The sequence below is a fragment of the Macrotis lagotis genome, chromosome 1 (genome assembly GCF_037893015.1).
Source record: "Macrotis lagotis isolate mMagLag1 chromosome 1, bilby.v1.9.chrom.fasta, whole genome shotgun sequence".
Taxonomy (NCBI): Eukaryota; Metazoa; Chordata; class Mammalia; order Peramelemorphia; family Peramelidae; genus Macrotis; species Macrotis lagotis.
Window position 1 is genome coordinate 103,553,744 of NC_133658.1, and position 15,767 is coordinate 103,569,510.

The 15,767-nt window shown below is 33.9% G+C and overlaps 1 protein-coding gene across 24 annotated transcripts in view; it reads right to left on the reverse strand.

Annotated features, from left to right (window-relative positions):
- Window positions 1–15,767, reverse strand: part of NRXN1 (neurexin 1) — a 1,421,526-nt gene that overhangs the window by 683,144 nt on the left and 722,615 nt on the right. For all 24 annotated transcript variants that reach the window (XM_074205787.1, XM_074205768.1, XM_074205895.1 and 21 more), the window contains 2 exons: window positions 5,991–6,164; window positions 198–317 (listed from right to left, as the gene is read on the reverse strand). In XM_074205787.1, the coding sequence (XP_074061888.1) occupies window positions 198–317; window positions 5,991–6,164 (294 nt within the window). The remainder of the gene's footprint in view (window positions 1–197; window positions 318–5,990; window positions 6,165–15,767) is intronic.

Sequence of the window (15,767 nt, forward strand, 5' to 3'; positions counted from 1 at the left end):
ATATATATATATGTGTGTGTGTATATATATAGATATATAATATAATATAACATATAATACATAAAATCAAGAGAGGGACTATATAGGTATATATGTAAAATCAAGAAGAGTATATATATATACATATGTATATATATATATATATATATATATACACACATAAAAATCAAGAGAGAGTGAACTGATAAGGTACTCACGGTCATTGCATAGTGGCCCACTGAAAGAGGTCATGCTACAGTCACAGCTGAAGCCATCCCACTGCTGCAAACACACTCCTTGATTGGAACAGGAGTCCTCTTGGCAAGTTGTACTGGGACCTGTAAGAAAATTCAGAGGAAACTTGCACTTTTTTTTTTTTACCAGTAACAACCATCCTTCTTGGCTGATCTTTGCACACGAGCTAGATCACATGTAGTAGTTGCCAACACCGCAAGTTGCATGAATAAACTGGTTTAAAAAGTTGTCCTTCCCACTGTTGGTTTAGGAACCAAGGTATTACCTTGCTAAAGCTTTCGGCAGTTCCCAAATTACCACATAATTCATTAATGTCAGTGATTGAAAGGAAGCAAACAGTTAATCCAAGAGCAGCATGGCTATTCTCATTGTAATCTCATTACCCCATCAGTTGGTTCTAAAAGGTATTTTGATTTTCAGAAAATGTATTAATTTCCTCAAGCTGCATCCTCATGAATGAATAGCGATATTATGAAAATGGGGATTAAAACTTCATGAAATTGAGATAAAGATTGGTAAAATAATGGGAAAAAAAGTGATGTAAAAACAAGCTACTGAGATTTCAGGGGTTATCTGGCAAAAATGGTCTAAGCACCATGATACGGTATTTTTTTCCCTTTCTTGGCAGGTATGTTGGCAAGTATCAACTCACATGCTTTAATGATAACATGCAATTAATAAAAATGGAAAATCTCAGTAATAAAGACCTGACATGCCCCCAAATGACATACAGATGAAAAACAAAGCTAGTCTACTTCTAAAGAATCATAACTAGATCACTGAAAAACAAACGAAAAACTAATAAATATGATCAAAGCACTAGGGCAATCACTGTACAAACATATTCAAGACTGAAAGCCTTAATGCAAATTATACTGCAAAAGCAGGCTTAACATAGTACATTATATACATGTCAGGGCAGGGAAGGAAAGCTGAACCCAAACAATGTGTTCTAATACAGAAATTCAAAAACAGTTTGTGTTGGGTTCCCATTGTGCATTGTGGGGTTTCAGTCTCATTTTGATACACACAGGGCTATCTACCTTGCAAGTCAGCTTTCATCAATGCAACTTTGTCAGCAAAATTAAAAAAAAAGCAAAATATATTAAATGTTAGTAAGCAATACTGAAATGGGAGCAAACACAGAGAGAACATTCATAGTCCAATGCATGCTGCTATAAAAGGGGAAGAAATGCCATCAAAAGCAAACAAATTAATACTAACAGCCATCAATCTTAAGGCAAGCCAGAGTGAGAAAGCAGTAATTTGTGAATATTTAACTACAAATATAATGGTTAATTGAGCTGATGACATGTAATGAAGGAAAATTAAAAGGATTTTCCCCCCTTTTGGAGTGATATGAATGCATTACCAGAATGATTGCCTTGCTTGTTTGGAGGGACTGCTCCATTTGTCATTTTCAGATACAGTATGTCTATGGTCATTAATGGGCCAATTACCCCTTCCCATCTTTTTTCCACTATCTCTTTTATCTTGCATTTGCATTTAAGTTTTACACGTATCATGTAAACTACTCACTGCCAAATGGACTCCATTAATAGAATGTTTTACCAAATGCAAAAATAATGACTATATATATTTTTTGAAGGAGGTGGATGAATAGTGTGTATGGATCAGGAGGAAAATAATGCCATTTGGTCCTTCATGGAGGAAACATCTTTGCAGGATTTCATTACAGTCTGTTACTTGTTACTTTCTGACTGATCAGAAGTGGCTTCTGTGAGCTGTATAAGTAAGCCTTAAGGACTTATGTCCATTTTAAACTTGTCAAAAGTGTTTATGCTTTTATTATCTTCAGCTACATTGTTAATTACTAATATCACTAAACTTTACAATTTTGGACTAAATAGGGAAAAATAATCTTCATAACTAATGAAAAATACATGTTCTGCACTAGTTAAAAAACATAACTTATAACTCTCATAGTTGTATAATTGCCAATAGAAACTAGACCAATAAAATGTTCTGAGCAATTATTCTTTGGGGGCCAGTTTTAATGAATTATTTGGAATTAGAATAAAATGTACTTGTATGCAGATAGTTACTTTTTCAAGCCTGGAAAATTGTTTTTCTTCTTAACTATACTATATAAAATTCCCCCTTAAGATCTTACCTATAAGATTAATTTAACTGGCAAGCTCATTTATAAATGAATGTTATATATATATATATATATATATATATATATATATATATATATATATATATGTATATATACATACACACACACCCACACCCACACCCACACATATTATATATAGTGCAAAGGGAAATTCTGGCTTAATTGTATTTTTGGATTTGAAAAATTTCGATTCAGTAGATAGCAAATTAATGAATGTGTAATGTATTAGCATTCCTATTGTATTGATGAAGACTCTAAGAGACCAACATTATTGTTTGTGTCAAACGAATAAAGGGAATTGAGAGTCTATAAGTCGCTTAGTTTTTTTAAAACTACCTATGAAGATGAAATGGCTTATGTAACATTATTATTGGGAACCAACTGAGGATAACATTATTTGAAAGTTCTTAGAGCAACATTTAAAAGATCGATTATTGTTTATCAGAATAATCAAAGAACTAGATAGTAGAGTAAAAGCCACATTTCTCTCCTATTGTTTTCTGTGTACTGTTCCTCATGTGGCAAAAAAGACAAGATTAAAATTGTAATATTTAACAATAATTTTAAGGTTGCTGCACATATTATTTTTGATAAATGAATGCAGAGCTACTGACAAAGTGAAATCCAAATGCTCATCTTTTGGTTTTAAAATTAATCCTTCAGCTGCATCAAGCAAGAATAATGGCATATAAGACATGAAAGGTTAGGGGCACACCAGTGGATGATTCTGCTTAGTTTAGGTTTGGGGGGTGAAGAACCATTTGTTATTTGATCTCAGGTATTATAGATAATACAACCCACTTTCTGACAAGACATATTTTTCACCCTATTCATCTTCTCAAACCTTTCCCAGAAGTACCATGTAAGCATCTGCAGGTGTTAGTACATGACCTATTCCTGAATTTATTTACACTTTCCTTACATAATGCCCTACTTATTTTATCACTGAATTAAACTGAAACAACAAGTCACAAGGACTTTTGTATTAAGCATATAAAAATGTCTGGGAACAAAATGACAAAGTAAGAAAGGCAAATGAAAAACAGTTTTTGCTGTGGAGAAATAGGAAAGTTTTGCTCCCTTACTATATGAAAAAACATATCTTGGTTAGATATTAAATCAGATTGAAACTGGCCATGGATTATAATTATATAACATCATCTTCTCTTTATAGGCAAAGGAAGATGAATTTGAAATTGGTATGACTTTCTCTAATAGAGTTGGAACCTAAGAATGGTATTGGTGAATAATCACTATAGTGGATTTTCCATGATTGGAGACCAGTAACTATTGAATGGGAGATTGAGAAATGTTTCACTCACTAGAGAGGCTGAAGGAGAAATATTCTTGTTGGATGAATTATAGAATCAGGATAAGCTTTTGTAATAAGGATGTCAAGTTTACAATTTTCCAGGTAATTTGGAAGATGAGCAATGCCATTTTAGTTTGGAGATATGAATTCAAAGAGGGAATTACTAAAGGCAAATTTAGAGATCTTTTTTAGGATCTAGAATTTGGTTAGCATACACAAAAATGTAATGTATATTTATTTGTTATGTTTGTAGTAGTTACAGCTGATGTTATTGCTAATAGTCATAGAGCCTGGAATTAACATTGAACTGCACAGAAAAACTATTAACTTATAAATGGGAAGAAAATCATCAGGGAAAGATAAAAGATTGAGAATTCAAAGCTTTGAAATGCCATGAATAAAGAAATGTTTGGACATGAGAAAATTGGAGAAAAATTAAAGGCAAAGGAATATTTTTTTTGGCCAGATATCAAAGAAATAGTGGAAGGATAAAAGTAGAGACCAATGCCCTATTTCATATGTGAAAAATATGTGATTTGGCCAGATATCTAAGGAGTCCTAAAAAAAACCCAATTTTGGAAATGGTGGGGGGAGGCAATGGAATATTATATTGAATTACTAAAAATGATTAATAGTTAAGGTTAATAAGAGACAATATAAAAAGTCCTTTGAACTAGGTTACATATTATACCATTCTGGCAAATAGTATATAAATAATTTAACTATTGTAAAATCATTTCACCAGAAAGCTTTTACCCTGGTAAGTAATGAGGGAATAAAATACCTCTCTCAATTCCTCCTTCTCCTGTCTCTAGGGCAAGAGTCTATTTTAAAACTGCTGGAAGGATTCTGTCTTTAAATCACTGCAAGTTCTCCATTAGTTTTGTTTTTGAATAGTTTTCTCATTTTTTTGAATTATGTCTTCCATTCAATTTTATGAATTGTGTCCTCCAGCTCTCGATCATTTCCTTTATGCCTCATGTTCTATGCATTTAATCATAGGAGTTTATTCATTTGAAGGAGAGACTTTTTTTCCTCCTCTCTGTTAGTATATTAAAAGTAGAAACAATATATGTGTATCTGGTTTGGTAAAACTTGATATGTAAATATTTGAAATGACAAAGCATATAAACTAATGATCTTTATTCACTTCACACACACAAATTAATTACAGGTTTTCTTTAAATAGACATAAATGTGGTGAAAATGTGATTGTATTTCAAATAGAAACAACTCTTTTGGAACCCCTGAATTTCACGAAGCAAAGTAACTCCATTTCTAGCAATTAAACCCAAGGTAATTCTGTTTCTAGTAATTAAATCTTAAGTAATGGCTAAGATAATTCTATCTTACTTTCAAGTTGCCATGTGTAAAACAAAAAACATTTTGGTTGAGCAGAAGGGAGTACTAATACACACTCAAGGATTAAATGAGAAGTATTATTTTTCCTTTTCCTTTGGCCTGAACTTTCCTTTTAAGAGAATAAAATTTCAAAAGTTTCTTCAAAATTAAAAGAAAAGCAGTAGCAAATATAATGAAATAGAACAGCTATTTTCAGGATAAATGAATAAATTGCATTTATGGAAGGAGAATTGTTAAGATAATTTGAGTTAAACTGAAAAAATAGACTGAAATAAAGGCCAAATTGCTAGAAGTACTCTACCGTATCATATTCTGCTACAGAATACCAAAGGGGAAAAAAAGACTCAGGAACATGTTTACCAACATTTCTGAATTGGATGATAACCCTTCAGATTGATTCAGGCCGTATAAATACAGAAAACGGAATATATAGCAACCCTATTGACAATATTAAGAGAAAATGCTGATATAATAAAATATCCTTTAGAGACAAAGGATATCAGAAGCTATTTCCTAATTCTAGCCTATCAGAAAGTATATTTAAACTTATGTGCTCAGCCTGATTCATGAATCTTAATATAAATATGTTTTTTTTTCATCCTCAGAGGCAATGTTTTGCTCTGCTAAAGTGAGGTAAGTTATAAGTGAAAGATACTAATTAGGTAAAGTTTAAAATCACTCTTTGCAGAAAGCATAAAAATGGAAAGTAACAGTATGTGCAAATATCTAATTGCTAATGAGGTATAAACATTTTCTATTGAGATTCTAAAAGCCAAAGGAAAGTTGATGTAACAAGAAGAAAAGTTTAAAAAACATTAAAGGTTTTTGTGTGCCATTTTTATTTTTTTGGTGAGGGGAGAAGGTGAATGGGCAGCATGTGCAAAGACATACCAATATTAGATTAGAAATTCTTAGTGTGTGAAAATGTAGATATCATACCTTCACATCCTCTTTCTATCTGTCCATTGCAAAAAAGAGCATCAGAGATGAGATCAGGGAGTCGTCCATTTAAATCCACTGATGCCAGGCAGCCTTGAAAACCTTCCTTGGCATGAACTAATTTTGGCAATGATTTGTACATCTCTTTGGCGACTCCTCCTATATACAAGTCACCTGTGAATAGAGAAAAAAAGACAGTCTGAAGGGAGCAAGGTGAATAATTCACTCTAGAACAGAACTAGAGAGGTAGAGAATAGGAGCTTATTCCTTTAATTATAAAATCAATATAAATATTTAAATTTTGAGTTTTTTTCAAAGGTATGCCAACTTCAAAATATTCAGATGATTCTTCTTTTTTTTAAAAAAAAATTTTTAGGTTTTTTTCAAGGTAAATGGGGTTAAGTGGCTTGCCCAAGACCACACAGCTAGGTAATTATTAAGTGTCTGAAGCCGGATTTGAACTCAGGTACTCCTGACTCCAGGGCCCTTGCTCTGTCTACTGCGCCACCTAGCTGCCCCCAGGTGATTCTTCTAATGATGTCTTCAGAACAACAAAATACATAGCTCCAAAAATTCTAGACAGTGACATTATAGAATGATAGCTCTATCCTATGAATATAGCAAGCTCTCTGTCTACTAATGTCTCAAAAGCTTTCTATTTAGGAATTTATTTCTAGTGTCTAAATCCAACTCTTAACTACATCTAAATTCATTTTTTTTCTCTCTGTCTTGCAGATTTAACCACAATCCCAATAATATCTTGTGTATAACTGAAGATTATTGTTTCTTGCTTTAGACCTCACTTCCATTTAGTCATACTTCTTTATCTACTCTTCAGAAGTTTTACTCTTCAGCAGTGCTGTGCTTCTGTTCTAACTTGACTAGAGTGCTCTGTCCCTGAAATTCTTTCTCTAGGTTTCCCTGCTTTGTTTTTTTTTTTAAGAAAAAGTTTTTTTTTAAGAATCAGTTCAGTGGCAGCTAGGTGGCGCAGTGGATAGAGCACCAGCCCTGGAGTCAGGAGTGCCTGAGTTCAAATGCAGCCTCAGACATTTAATAATTACCTAGCTGTGTGGCCTTGGGCAAGCCACTTAACCCCATTGCCTTGCAAAAACTAAAAAAGAAAAAAAAAGAATCAGTTCAAAACCTGCTTCATAGAGGAAACTGATTGGTTCCCTGATTCTTACCTGTTCATATATTTTCCATATATTCTGTATATATTTCACAGGCACTTAGTCACATGCCCTCATCCTTAGTAGAAGCACTCTTTTTGAGGGTAGGAACTTCTATGGGTATGGAATGGGGGAATTCATATTTCTTTGTATTCCCTAATGCTTACTACAGTGACTTGTACATGATTATTTAATGTTTGTTGATTGACTGATTTCTCTCTACCAGCTTTCAATGTTACCATTGAAGTTACACTGCCCTTGAAATAACTACTTCCCTTTGTATTCACCTGAATGCTGTTTTTCACATTTTTATATTTTGACATTTTGTTAGATATTTATTTCTGGTCATAGGTTATGCTTATTAAGAAAATAGACCAAGACTGAATCTGTTTCTTACAGAAACATTATTATTATTATCTGATTGCATTATTAATATGTTTATCATATATTAATATATTTAACATCAAATTATCTGATGTTAGGATGAGAGATTTGGACCTGGAAGAAACCATGGAAATTATCTTGACTAAATCCTTAGTTTTACAAAGTAGTAGTAAGTCCCAGCGGCATTTAAATGACTTGCCCAACATCACACTTTTAGTAAATAAAGAAGTTATGATTTGAATTCAGCTCCATTAACTTCAATCCAAATTTAGATCCTCAGTAGTGCTTTACATTGCTTACTTTTCTTAACGAAGTTCCTGTACTGCTTCCTCACTAACATCATGCTGATCACACTACCATATCATATTCTGGATGGACCTCAGTTCTAGAGACTCCCTCTCCTGATTGATGATTACCTCTCGCAGAATGTCTTACTCTTACTTTACTTCATTCTTTCTGCTCTGGACTCACCCTCTACAATCTACTTGATGACAACCTCATTTTCCTATGTCTCTCACTCCCCTGAAGCCCCCCTCCCCCCAGCTCACACCCTTTTGTGGCCCCATGCATTATCCGTTTAGCTTTCTGGACCAAAGTGATCATTACAAAGTGGTTACCCCTGGTTATCACTCCCTGTATATGGTGTTTGCCCCATTAGAAGGCATGTTCCTTAAAGGAAAGGTCTTTGCTTTTGTATTTGTATTCTCAGAACTTAGAACAGGGTTTAGCATATGGTAAATGCTTAAATAATTTTTCATTCTTTCCACTGCACTAATTTTCTTCTGTTACTGCTTTGATAGTGATGATCACACATAACTTATTTTATTGTCATTTGTCTTTATTCTATCCCTTCAGTCACTGTTGAAATTATAAGAGCAGAACTTTTAGGGTGCAGCCAAGATGGAGGCATGAAGCATGCATAGTCCTGGGACTTTTTCCTACACAACACTAAATGAAACCTCTACATAAGACATCAAAGCTGTAGATTCCACCAGAAAAAAAGACAAGATCCAAAGAAATTTTCAATGGTAGACATCTTGGAGGCTCTTCAGTGAAGATCTGTTTCTTTGTGGGGAAAGGGGAAGTACAGCCCATTGAGAGCACGGAAAACCATTGGGAGGCTTTTAGCCACAATGCAGTCCAGGTCCTGGAAGCTAGACAACAGCAGAGGTCCTGGCAGCTAGATAGCAAGCCAGCAAGGAGGGTCTTAACCCTAGACAAAGTCTGAATCCTGGGCACTCTAGGGCAAAAGTCAAGACTGGGTTGGGAACAAACCACTGCATTGGCAGAATGTGGACATAAAGAAGGAAACAAACCTCTGTATCAGCAAAGCCTGGGCTGCATAGGCAACATCTTGGCCAGTGATAAGCCAGGGATCAGACCCCAGTGACTGTAAAAAAAGTTTGGGACTATGCTCCCTATATCCAGGAACAGAGCTCAACTATCAAAATGAGCAAAATAAACTTAAAAGAACACTAACCATAGAAAGCTATTATGTGAATAGAAGATACAAATACCATCTCAGAAGAAGAAAGCAGTGACAAATTATCGACATGAGAAGTCTCAAAGGAGTCTATAAATTAGATCCAAATCCAAAGCCTCATAGAAAAACTGAAAAATAATTTAAAAGCCAAAGAATAGGGGACAGCTAGGTGGTGCAGTGGATAGAATACAGGTCCTGGAGTTAGAAGAACCTAAGTTCAAATCCAGTCTCAGACACTTAAAAATCACTTAGTTTTGTGACCTTGAGCAATCACTTGACCCCACTGCCTTGCAAAAAAATAACAAAAACTAAAAAAAAAACAAAGAAGAGAGGATGAAGAAAAATGGAAAAAAGAAATTATCCATGTAGGAAAATTATGAAAAATTGACCAGAGAAATCAACTGCTTTAAAAGTAAAAATAACCAAGTGGAAAAAGAATAACTCTTTAAAAAATAAAATAGAACAACTGGAAAAGGATTGCAACTCATCTAAGACTCAAATTGACCAACTGGAAAAGGAATGAAACTCAGCAAAAAAGTAAAATTAACCAACTAGAAAAGGAAGCACAAAAGCTAATCAAAGAAAATAAAACCCTAAAAATGATAATTGGACAAATAGAAAGTAATGAATCTATGAACTACCAAGATTCCATCAAACAAAATCAAAAGGCTGAAAAAAATTGAAGAAAATGTAAAGTATCTTTTAGGGAAAAACAAATGACCTGGAAAATAGATCCAGGATAGTTAATTTATGAATTACTGATCTACCAAAAAAGCCAAGAGGAAAAAAAGAGCCTGGAAAATATCTTTCAGGAAATTATCAGAGAAAAATGTCTCAATATATTAGATAAAGACCACAAAATAATCCTTGAAAGAATACATAGAACACCTCCAGAAAGAGACCTCAGGATAATAACTTAAAAGACTAGCATAGTCAAATTCCAAAATTCTCAGATAAAGGAGGAAATATTGCAAGCAGTCAAAAAGAAGCAATTTAAAAAACAAAGGAAGCACAATTAAAATTACACAGCACTTATCAACTTCAATAATAAAGGATCAGAGGACCGGGAATATGATATTCTAGAGGATAAAGGATTTTGGATTACAGCCAAGAATTTATTACCCTGAAAATTCAGTATATTCTGTCAGGGGTAAAAGATGGAGGTTCAATGAAATAGAGGACTTCCAAAATTTCCTGATAAAAAGACCAGAAATGAGTACAGAATTTGATCTTCAAATGCAAGACTCAAGAGATAAATAAAAAAGTAAATGGAAAGGAGGGAAAAAAAAACCAAATGCTAGTCAAAAACATTTAATTATATACAGCCCTACAAGGGAAGATAACACCTGTAATTCTTGAGAATTGTATTTCTCTTAGGATAGTTAAAGGGTGAATATAGTTGAAGAGATTGTACTTAGAGGTTATGGGTATGGTTAGTTCTTGTCCTTCATTATCAAAGAAGACCAAAATGGTATCACTATGTTTGAGACAAATTATAGTGTCTCCAACTATGGCTCATCAGACCAACATGAGCTCAGAATGTTCTACCACAGTGAGGCATAAATAGTCCTGGCAAAAACCTAGGGTGTTTAAACTTATGTGTCTCATGCTTCCTTTGAGCTATTTTATTCTGCCTTGCTCATAGAATTCAGCACTTTCTCTTATGAGGGTACCCTATGCTGGGTGGTCCTGTTCCAGTGTCTTCAATGCCTTACAATCAATGCTAAAATTCTTAAGAGAGACCTTCAGGGTATCCCAAAGAGTATTTAGAGACTCTATACCGAATTAAATCAGAAGAGACCTTAGTTTACTAGATACCTTAGTTAAGGAGGTTTGTAGCACATAGAGGCAGAGGGTGGGAGCCTACTTAGAAGGGTGGACATTAAATGATTAGGAAGTGATTTTATCTTAATCCATACTTTAGTTAAAAGTTTTTAGTACTGTGGTGGGTTCTTGTTAAAGGGACAGTGGGAGAGGTATATTTCATAATTTGGTTGGAGAGGGTTTTAGGGCTATGGATGGAGCACTATAGAGGCAGAGTACTTAAAAGGACTGGACATAAAAACATCATGAAGAGGTTTTGCTTTGCTTGAGATTTTGCCTACAATTGGAGAGAGAATGCTTAGGGTAATGATATGAAGGGTGAATGAAATGATTTGGGTTTGCATGATGGTTTTGGCTTGTGAGGATTATTTGTAATTGGAGGGGACTTAAAAAGTGAAAAGAAAAGAGAATATTAGGTCATGGAAATATAATATTAGAATAGTACACAATATATTTGTTACATACATTTCATTTACCCAGCACAGTATGTTTATGGCCCATAAATCCCCTTTCCTGTTTTCCTAATCCACTGGAAGAAATAAGGATAGTTTGATTGTAGAGAACCTAAAGATCAGGAAACCAAGAAGTGATTGAACAGAAGTAAGCAAATATACTGGAGTGGCAGTAGTGGGTACCTGAAGAGGAAAGATTAATTTGAAGTGCATCAGAAAGGAAGAAACAATAGTAGCATTTTATAACCCAATAAATAGACTAGATGAAGGATATAGAAGAGTCACAAAAGACTCCAAAGCCGGAGCCTAACTTTATATTATCTCTCTGATTAAAATATAAACTGATTTTTGGCATTTAAAGTTGCCCATTACCTGACTTCATCCTGCCTTCCCAGATTTACTTCCTATTTCACTCACTTTATGTCCGAGCAAAACTGATCCATTAGATGGTTCCCTGATTTTGGCATTCCACTTTCTGCTTCTGTGCCTTACCATGGTCTATCTTCTCTGTTTGTAATCAGACCTTTCCTACCTCAACCTCTTATATTCTTATATACTGTTGGGGAGATAGCTTATGAACATTTAAGTAAATATAAAATATTCTTATATTCTGTTAGGGGAGATACTATATAAACATTTGAGTAAATATAAAATGTAAAATAAATAAAATATTGAGTTCTTGGAAGGGGTTCTGAAAAAAAAGAAGATATTAGCACCTAAGGCAATTGAAAAAGGCCTTGGGAAGTAGATGAGACTTGAGTTGAGTCAAAAGAAGTCAGATAAAGGAAGACATGAAGACATGGAGATAAGAGGGTAGAGTATTCCATGGTTGAAGTCAGTTAGTATAAATCAAGTTATCAGGTGACATCTAAATGCTGTTAAGTGATATGAGACGAGTTGAGATTTAGATTAAGTGATGGCTGAAAGCCCAAGAAGTCATAGAGTAGGAACTTTCCTGTATGATTTTAGAGAAGTAGAAATCATTTTAATTCATATTTGTTATTTTGATTAATATTTATTGTTAATCTTATTTAATTCATACAATTATTAATTATCTAGATTTTCTTTTTTTCCATATTTACTTTTTGTACCTTTTAAATATCTTTTTCTTTAATTAAAAAAAAAAGCTTTCCAAAAGGACAATCACTCTGAGGACACTCTATGAAAACTCAAGCTTAGGAAAAGAAATATGAAAACAAAACAAAACAAACCATAGCAAAAGCTTCCTGTTGTCATTTGAAGAAGGACCACCATGGCTCATAATTGCTTCTCTTTCTTCTGCCTAGACTGTAAATTGTGCCAATGCTAGAATTCACCAGATTCTCTAATAAAGTTGATGCCCAAGCATTGGTACACTGAAATTTCTTTCAAATCTAGCTGTGGCTAGAAACAAAACAAAACAAAACAAATAAACCCAAAACTTCATGTTTCCTGAGCTAAGAGCTCTGTCTTTTTATCTCTTGGGAGCAATCACCTTATACTGTGAGGTTTAGAATTACATTGCCTCCAATTTAATCGCTTTTTGCATAACTACATATGAAGTGAATGAACAAAGGAATAATTCTAAGTCAGGTTCAACTTCATATCCTCCACAACAGCCTAACTCAAGGGGGAGGAAGTAAAATATGAATCTCATTTAAAAATAAAGATGATAGAGCACTGTATGGGTACCCTAGAAGAAAGCAAGTGTTTGAAATAAGTAGGTCTTAGTAACACTGCTTGTTCTTAATAAGAAGAGAAAATTGAATCTACTGTTTTAAATGGATCATGTTGGCCTATTAAAAACAAAACTATAGGTGAAATTAAGTTTCTCCTATGATTCTATAATCAAGAAACTCAGGGTAGAGTTTGAAACAATCAATAGTTCTAAACAATGATTTAGAAATAAATAGTCAAGTTTGACTAAATAGAAAGATCCCTAAATTCAGGACACATAAAACATTCAATATTGAGGATAAAGGAAAGTTAATCCTTTAAGTAGTGACTCTTTTTAAGAACAAACAAACAAACAAAACAACCCCAACTCCAATTTTAAACTTCAATAGGCTATATTTCTTGTGAATCAATGTATAATGTATAATGAGTACCAGATTGTTTTAAAAATTGATTTAAAGAATGAGACTTTAAAGGCTATGAAGCATCCTCCTCCTCAATGTTCTTTATGTTACAGATGTAGAAACTAAGGCATAAATTAAAAACTTTGCCAAGGTCATATAAGAAGAAAAGAATAAGCAAGCATTTGTTGAACTTCTACCATGGGTCAGGCACTGCTCTTAGAACTTTACAAACATTATTTCAATCCTGAAAACAACTCTGAGATGTAAGGAAGGAAGAAGGGCAAGGGAAGGTATTTGGCACTGTGCCATATTTAGAAATATGCTCTCGCAACTTTTATTTCTCTACTATGCTCCCTATTTTACTGAGGCAGACAAGGCTAGAACTCTATCCATCCTTGCTACATAAAAGCGTTGGAATACATGTCATCTTGATCCTAGGGTTAGTGTCCTATTCACTATGCCAAGCTTTTACTTAATCAAGTAACCTCTTCTTTGTGGTTATTCTTTAACCTTAACTATACCTAAAAAATGAACTTTCAAATTTCTGATCCTCCATACTCTGTATAGGTATTATGCAGGCATGAAAGATTAAACTTTTAATTGTAGATAATCAAATTATATAGCTAGATATGGATTGCCAGAAGTGACAGTAAGGATCATACCAGGGTCATTCTTTCATAGAAATGGAACAGAAAAGGCAATATGTGAATAGTTTCATTATTGTTTTCTACTAGAAGAAAACCATACTCAAACACATACACACACACACACACACACACACACACACCACAAGACATTCTCCTATACCCGATCCCTTTAGTTTAAAGCTTTGTTATATGTTTAAAGGCACATCCTTGTGAGAGAAGTAAAACTTGAATCTGTTTACAATTTATACAATAAGGTAAAAGGATTTTGGATCATCATACACAGGCTTTGAAGGAGAAAGAACATAGAATGCTGAGTATTCATGCCAAACAGTAAAGAAAAGAGATCAGGAAATATAACTGGTTGGCTAAGGGCACTGAAGATAGTTCTCTGCTTTATCATATTACCCATAACCTGCTATGAATCAGAATCTTCTGTATATGATATGAATGTTTTCTTTCAATAGAGCTCTACTCCCTACAACTAACATCCCTAGGATTAAAAAAAAACACCTCAAAACTGAATTAGAAACAAAAAGATGCTTCACAATCTTCTTTACCTGGTATTAGTAGCAAAGAATGAATTCAGTTCAACTCTGGGATGAGTGATTGAGTGATGATGGCAGGGCTGGTTGACAGACTAAAATTGTTCCCTAGACCAAAGAAAACTGTCTGCTTTCTATTTTTAATTCTTATACATTAGTCTCTTCCACATATTCTCTGTAACAGAAACATTGGTTCTTTGAACATGCAGGAACATAACATTCCATCTCTTGTCTCCATGCCTTTATACTCAACCATGGAATACTCTGCCCTTTTACTTCCATGTCTTCATGTCTTCCTTTCTCTGACTTCTTTTGACTCAATTCAAGTCTCACCTACTTCTCAAAGCCTTTTTCAATCATCTCATATCTTCTTTTTTCAAGAGTCCCTTCCATGTACTCTGCATATATTTTATATTTACCCAAATGTTTTTATGCTACCTCCTCTAGGAGAATATAAGGTCCTTGAGGAATTTAGAAGAGTTTTTTTGCTTTCTTTCTATCCTCAACTTTTAGCAAGGTCCTAACACATATTAAGTGATTAATAGATGCTTATTGACTTGAATTGCCTATTTCTTTCCAAGACACTGGGGAGGCACTAAGATCCTAGCTCTTTTTCTTCACAATCATCAACATAAACTGTTGGTAAGTAAACCTTGTTGTTTGATGAAATCCCTTTCTCTATGGGACACCACCTTCTTCTGCTCTACCTATATTCAGGAAGAATCACATATTCGCTCTCTTATACAAATGATTTGTTGTTGAAAGAATAATCAATCAAATCTAGAGCAGGTTGACATGGAAAACCCAAAACCTCAATTCTTTTTGAAGGGCCTTTCTCAGAAGTGTTCACAAATATGTTAATTAATTTCATTTCTATCATCATTCCCTATTCTGAGGAGCAGAAAAGAATGTACAGGCCTTGCAGTAGCCTAGACTGTCCATGACCCGGAGAATAAAGTTCTATTGTCAACAAGTCTTTATCCAGCTCAATGACCACTTCAGCAGTATCTTATCTTCCTATTTCAATTTTCTCCAAGTATTTAAAAAAATTCTATAGTTGTTATTTTGTCATGTTCCTAGGGCAGCTTTATAAGTCAATACAGTCAGATTTTTTTATTGCAAAATTGTTATTTTTATTTTAAAATATAGCACTTATTCCATTGGTAGGTATATAAGGAAGATCTTTAAACCGGACCTTCCTTTTGACTGACCCAATTAT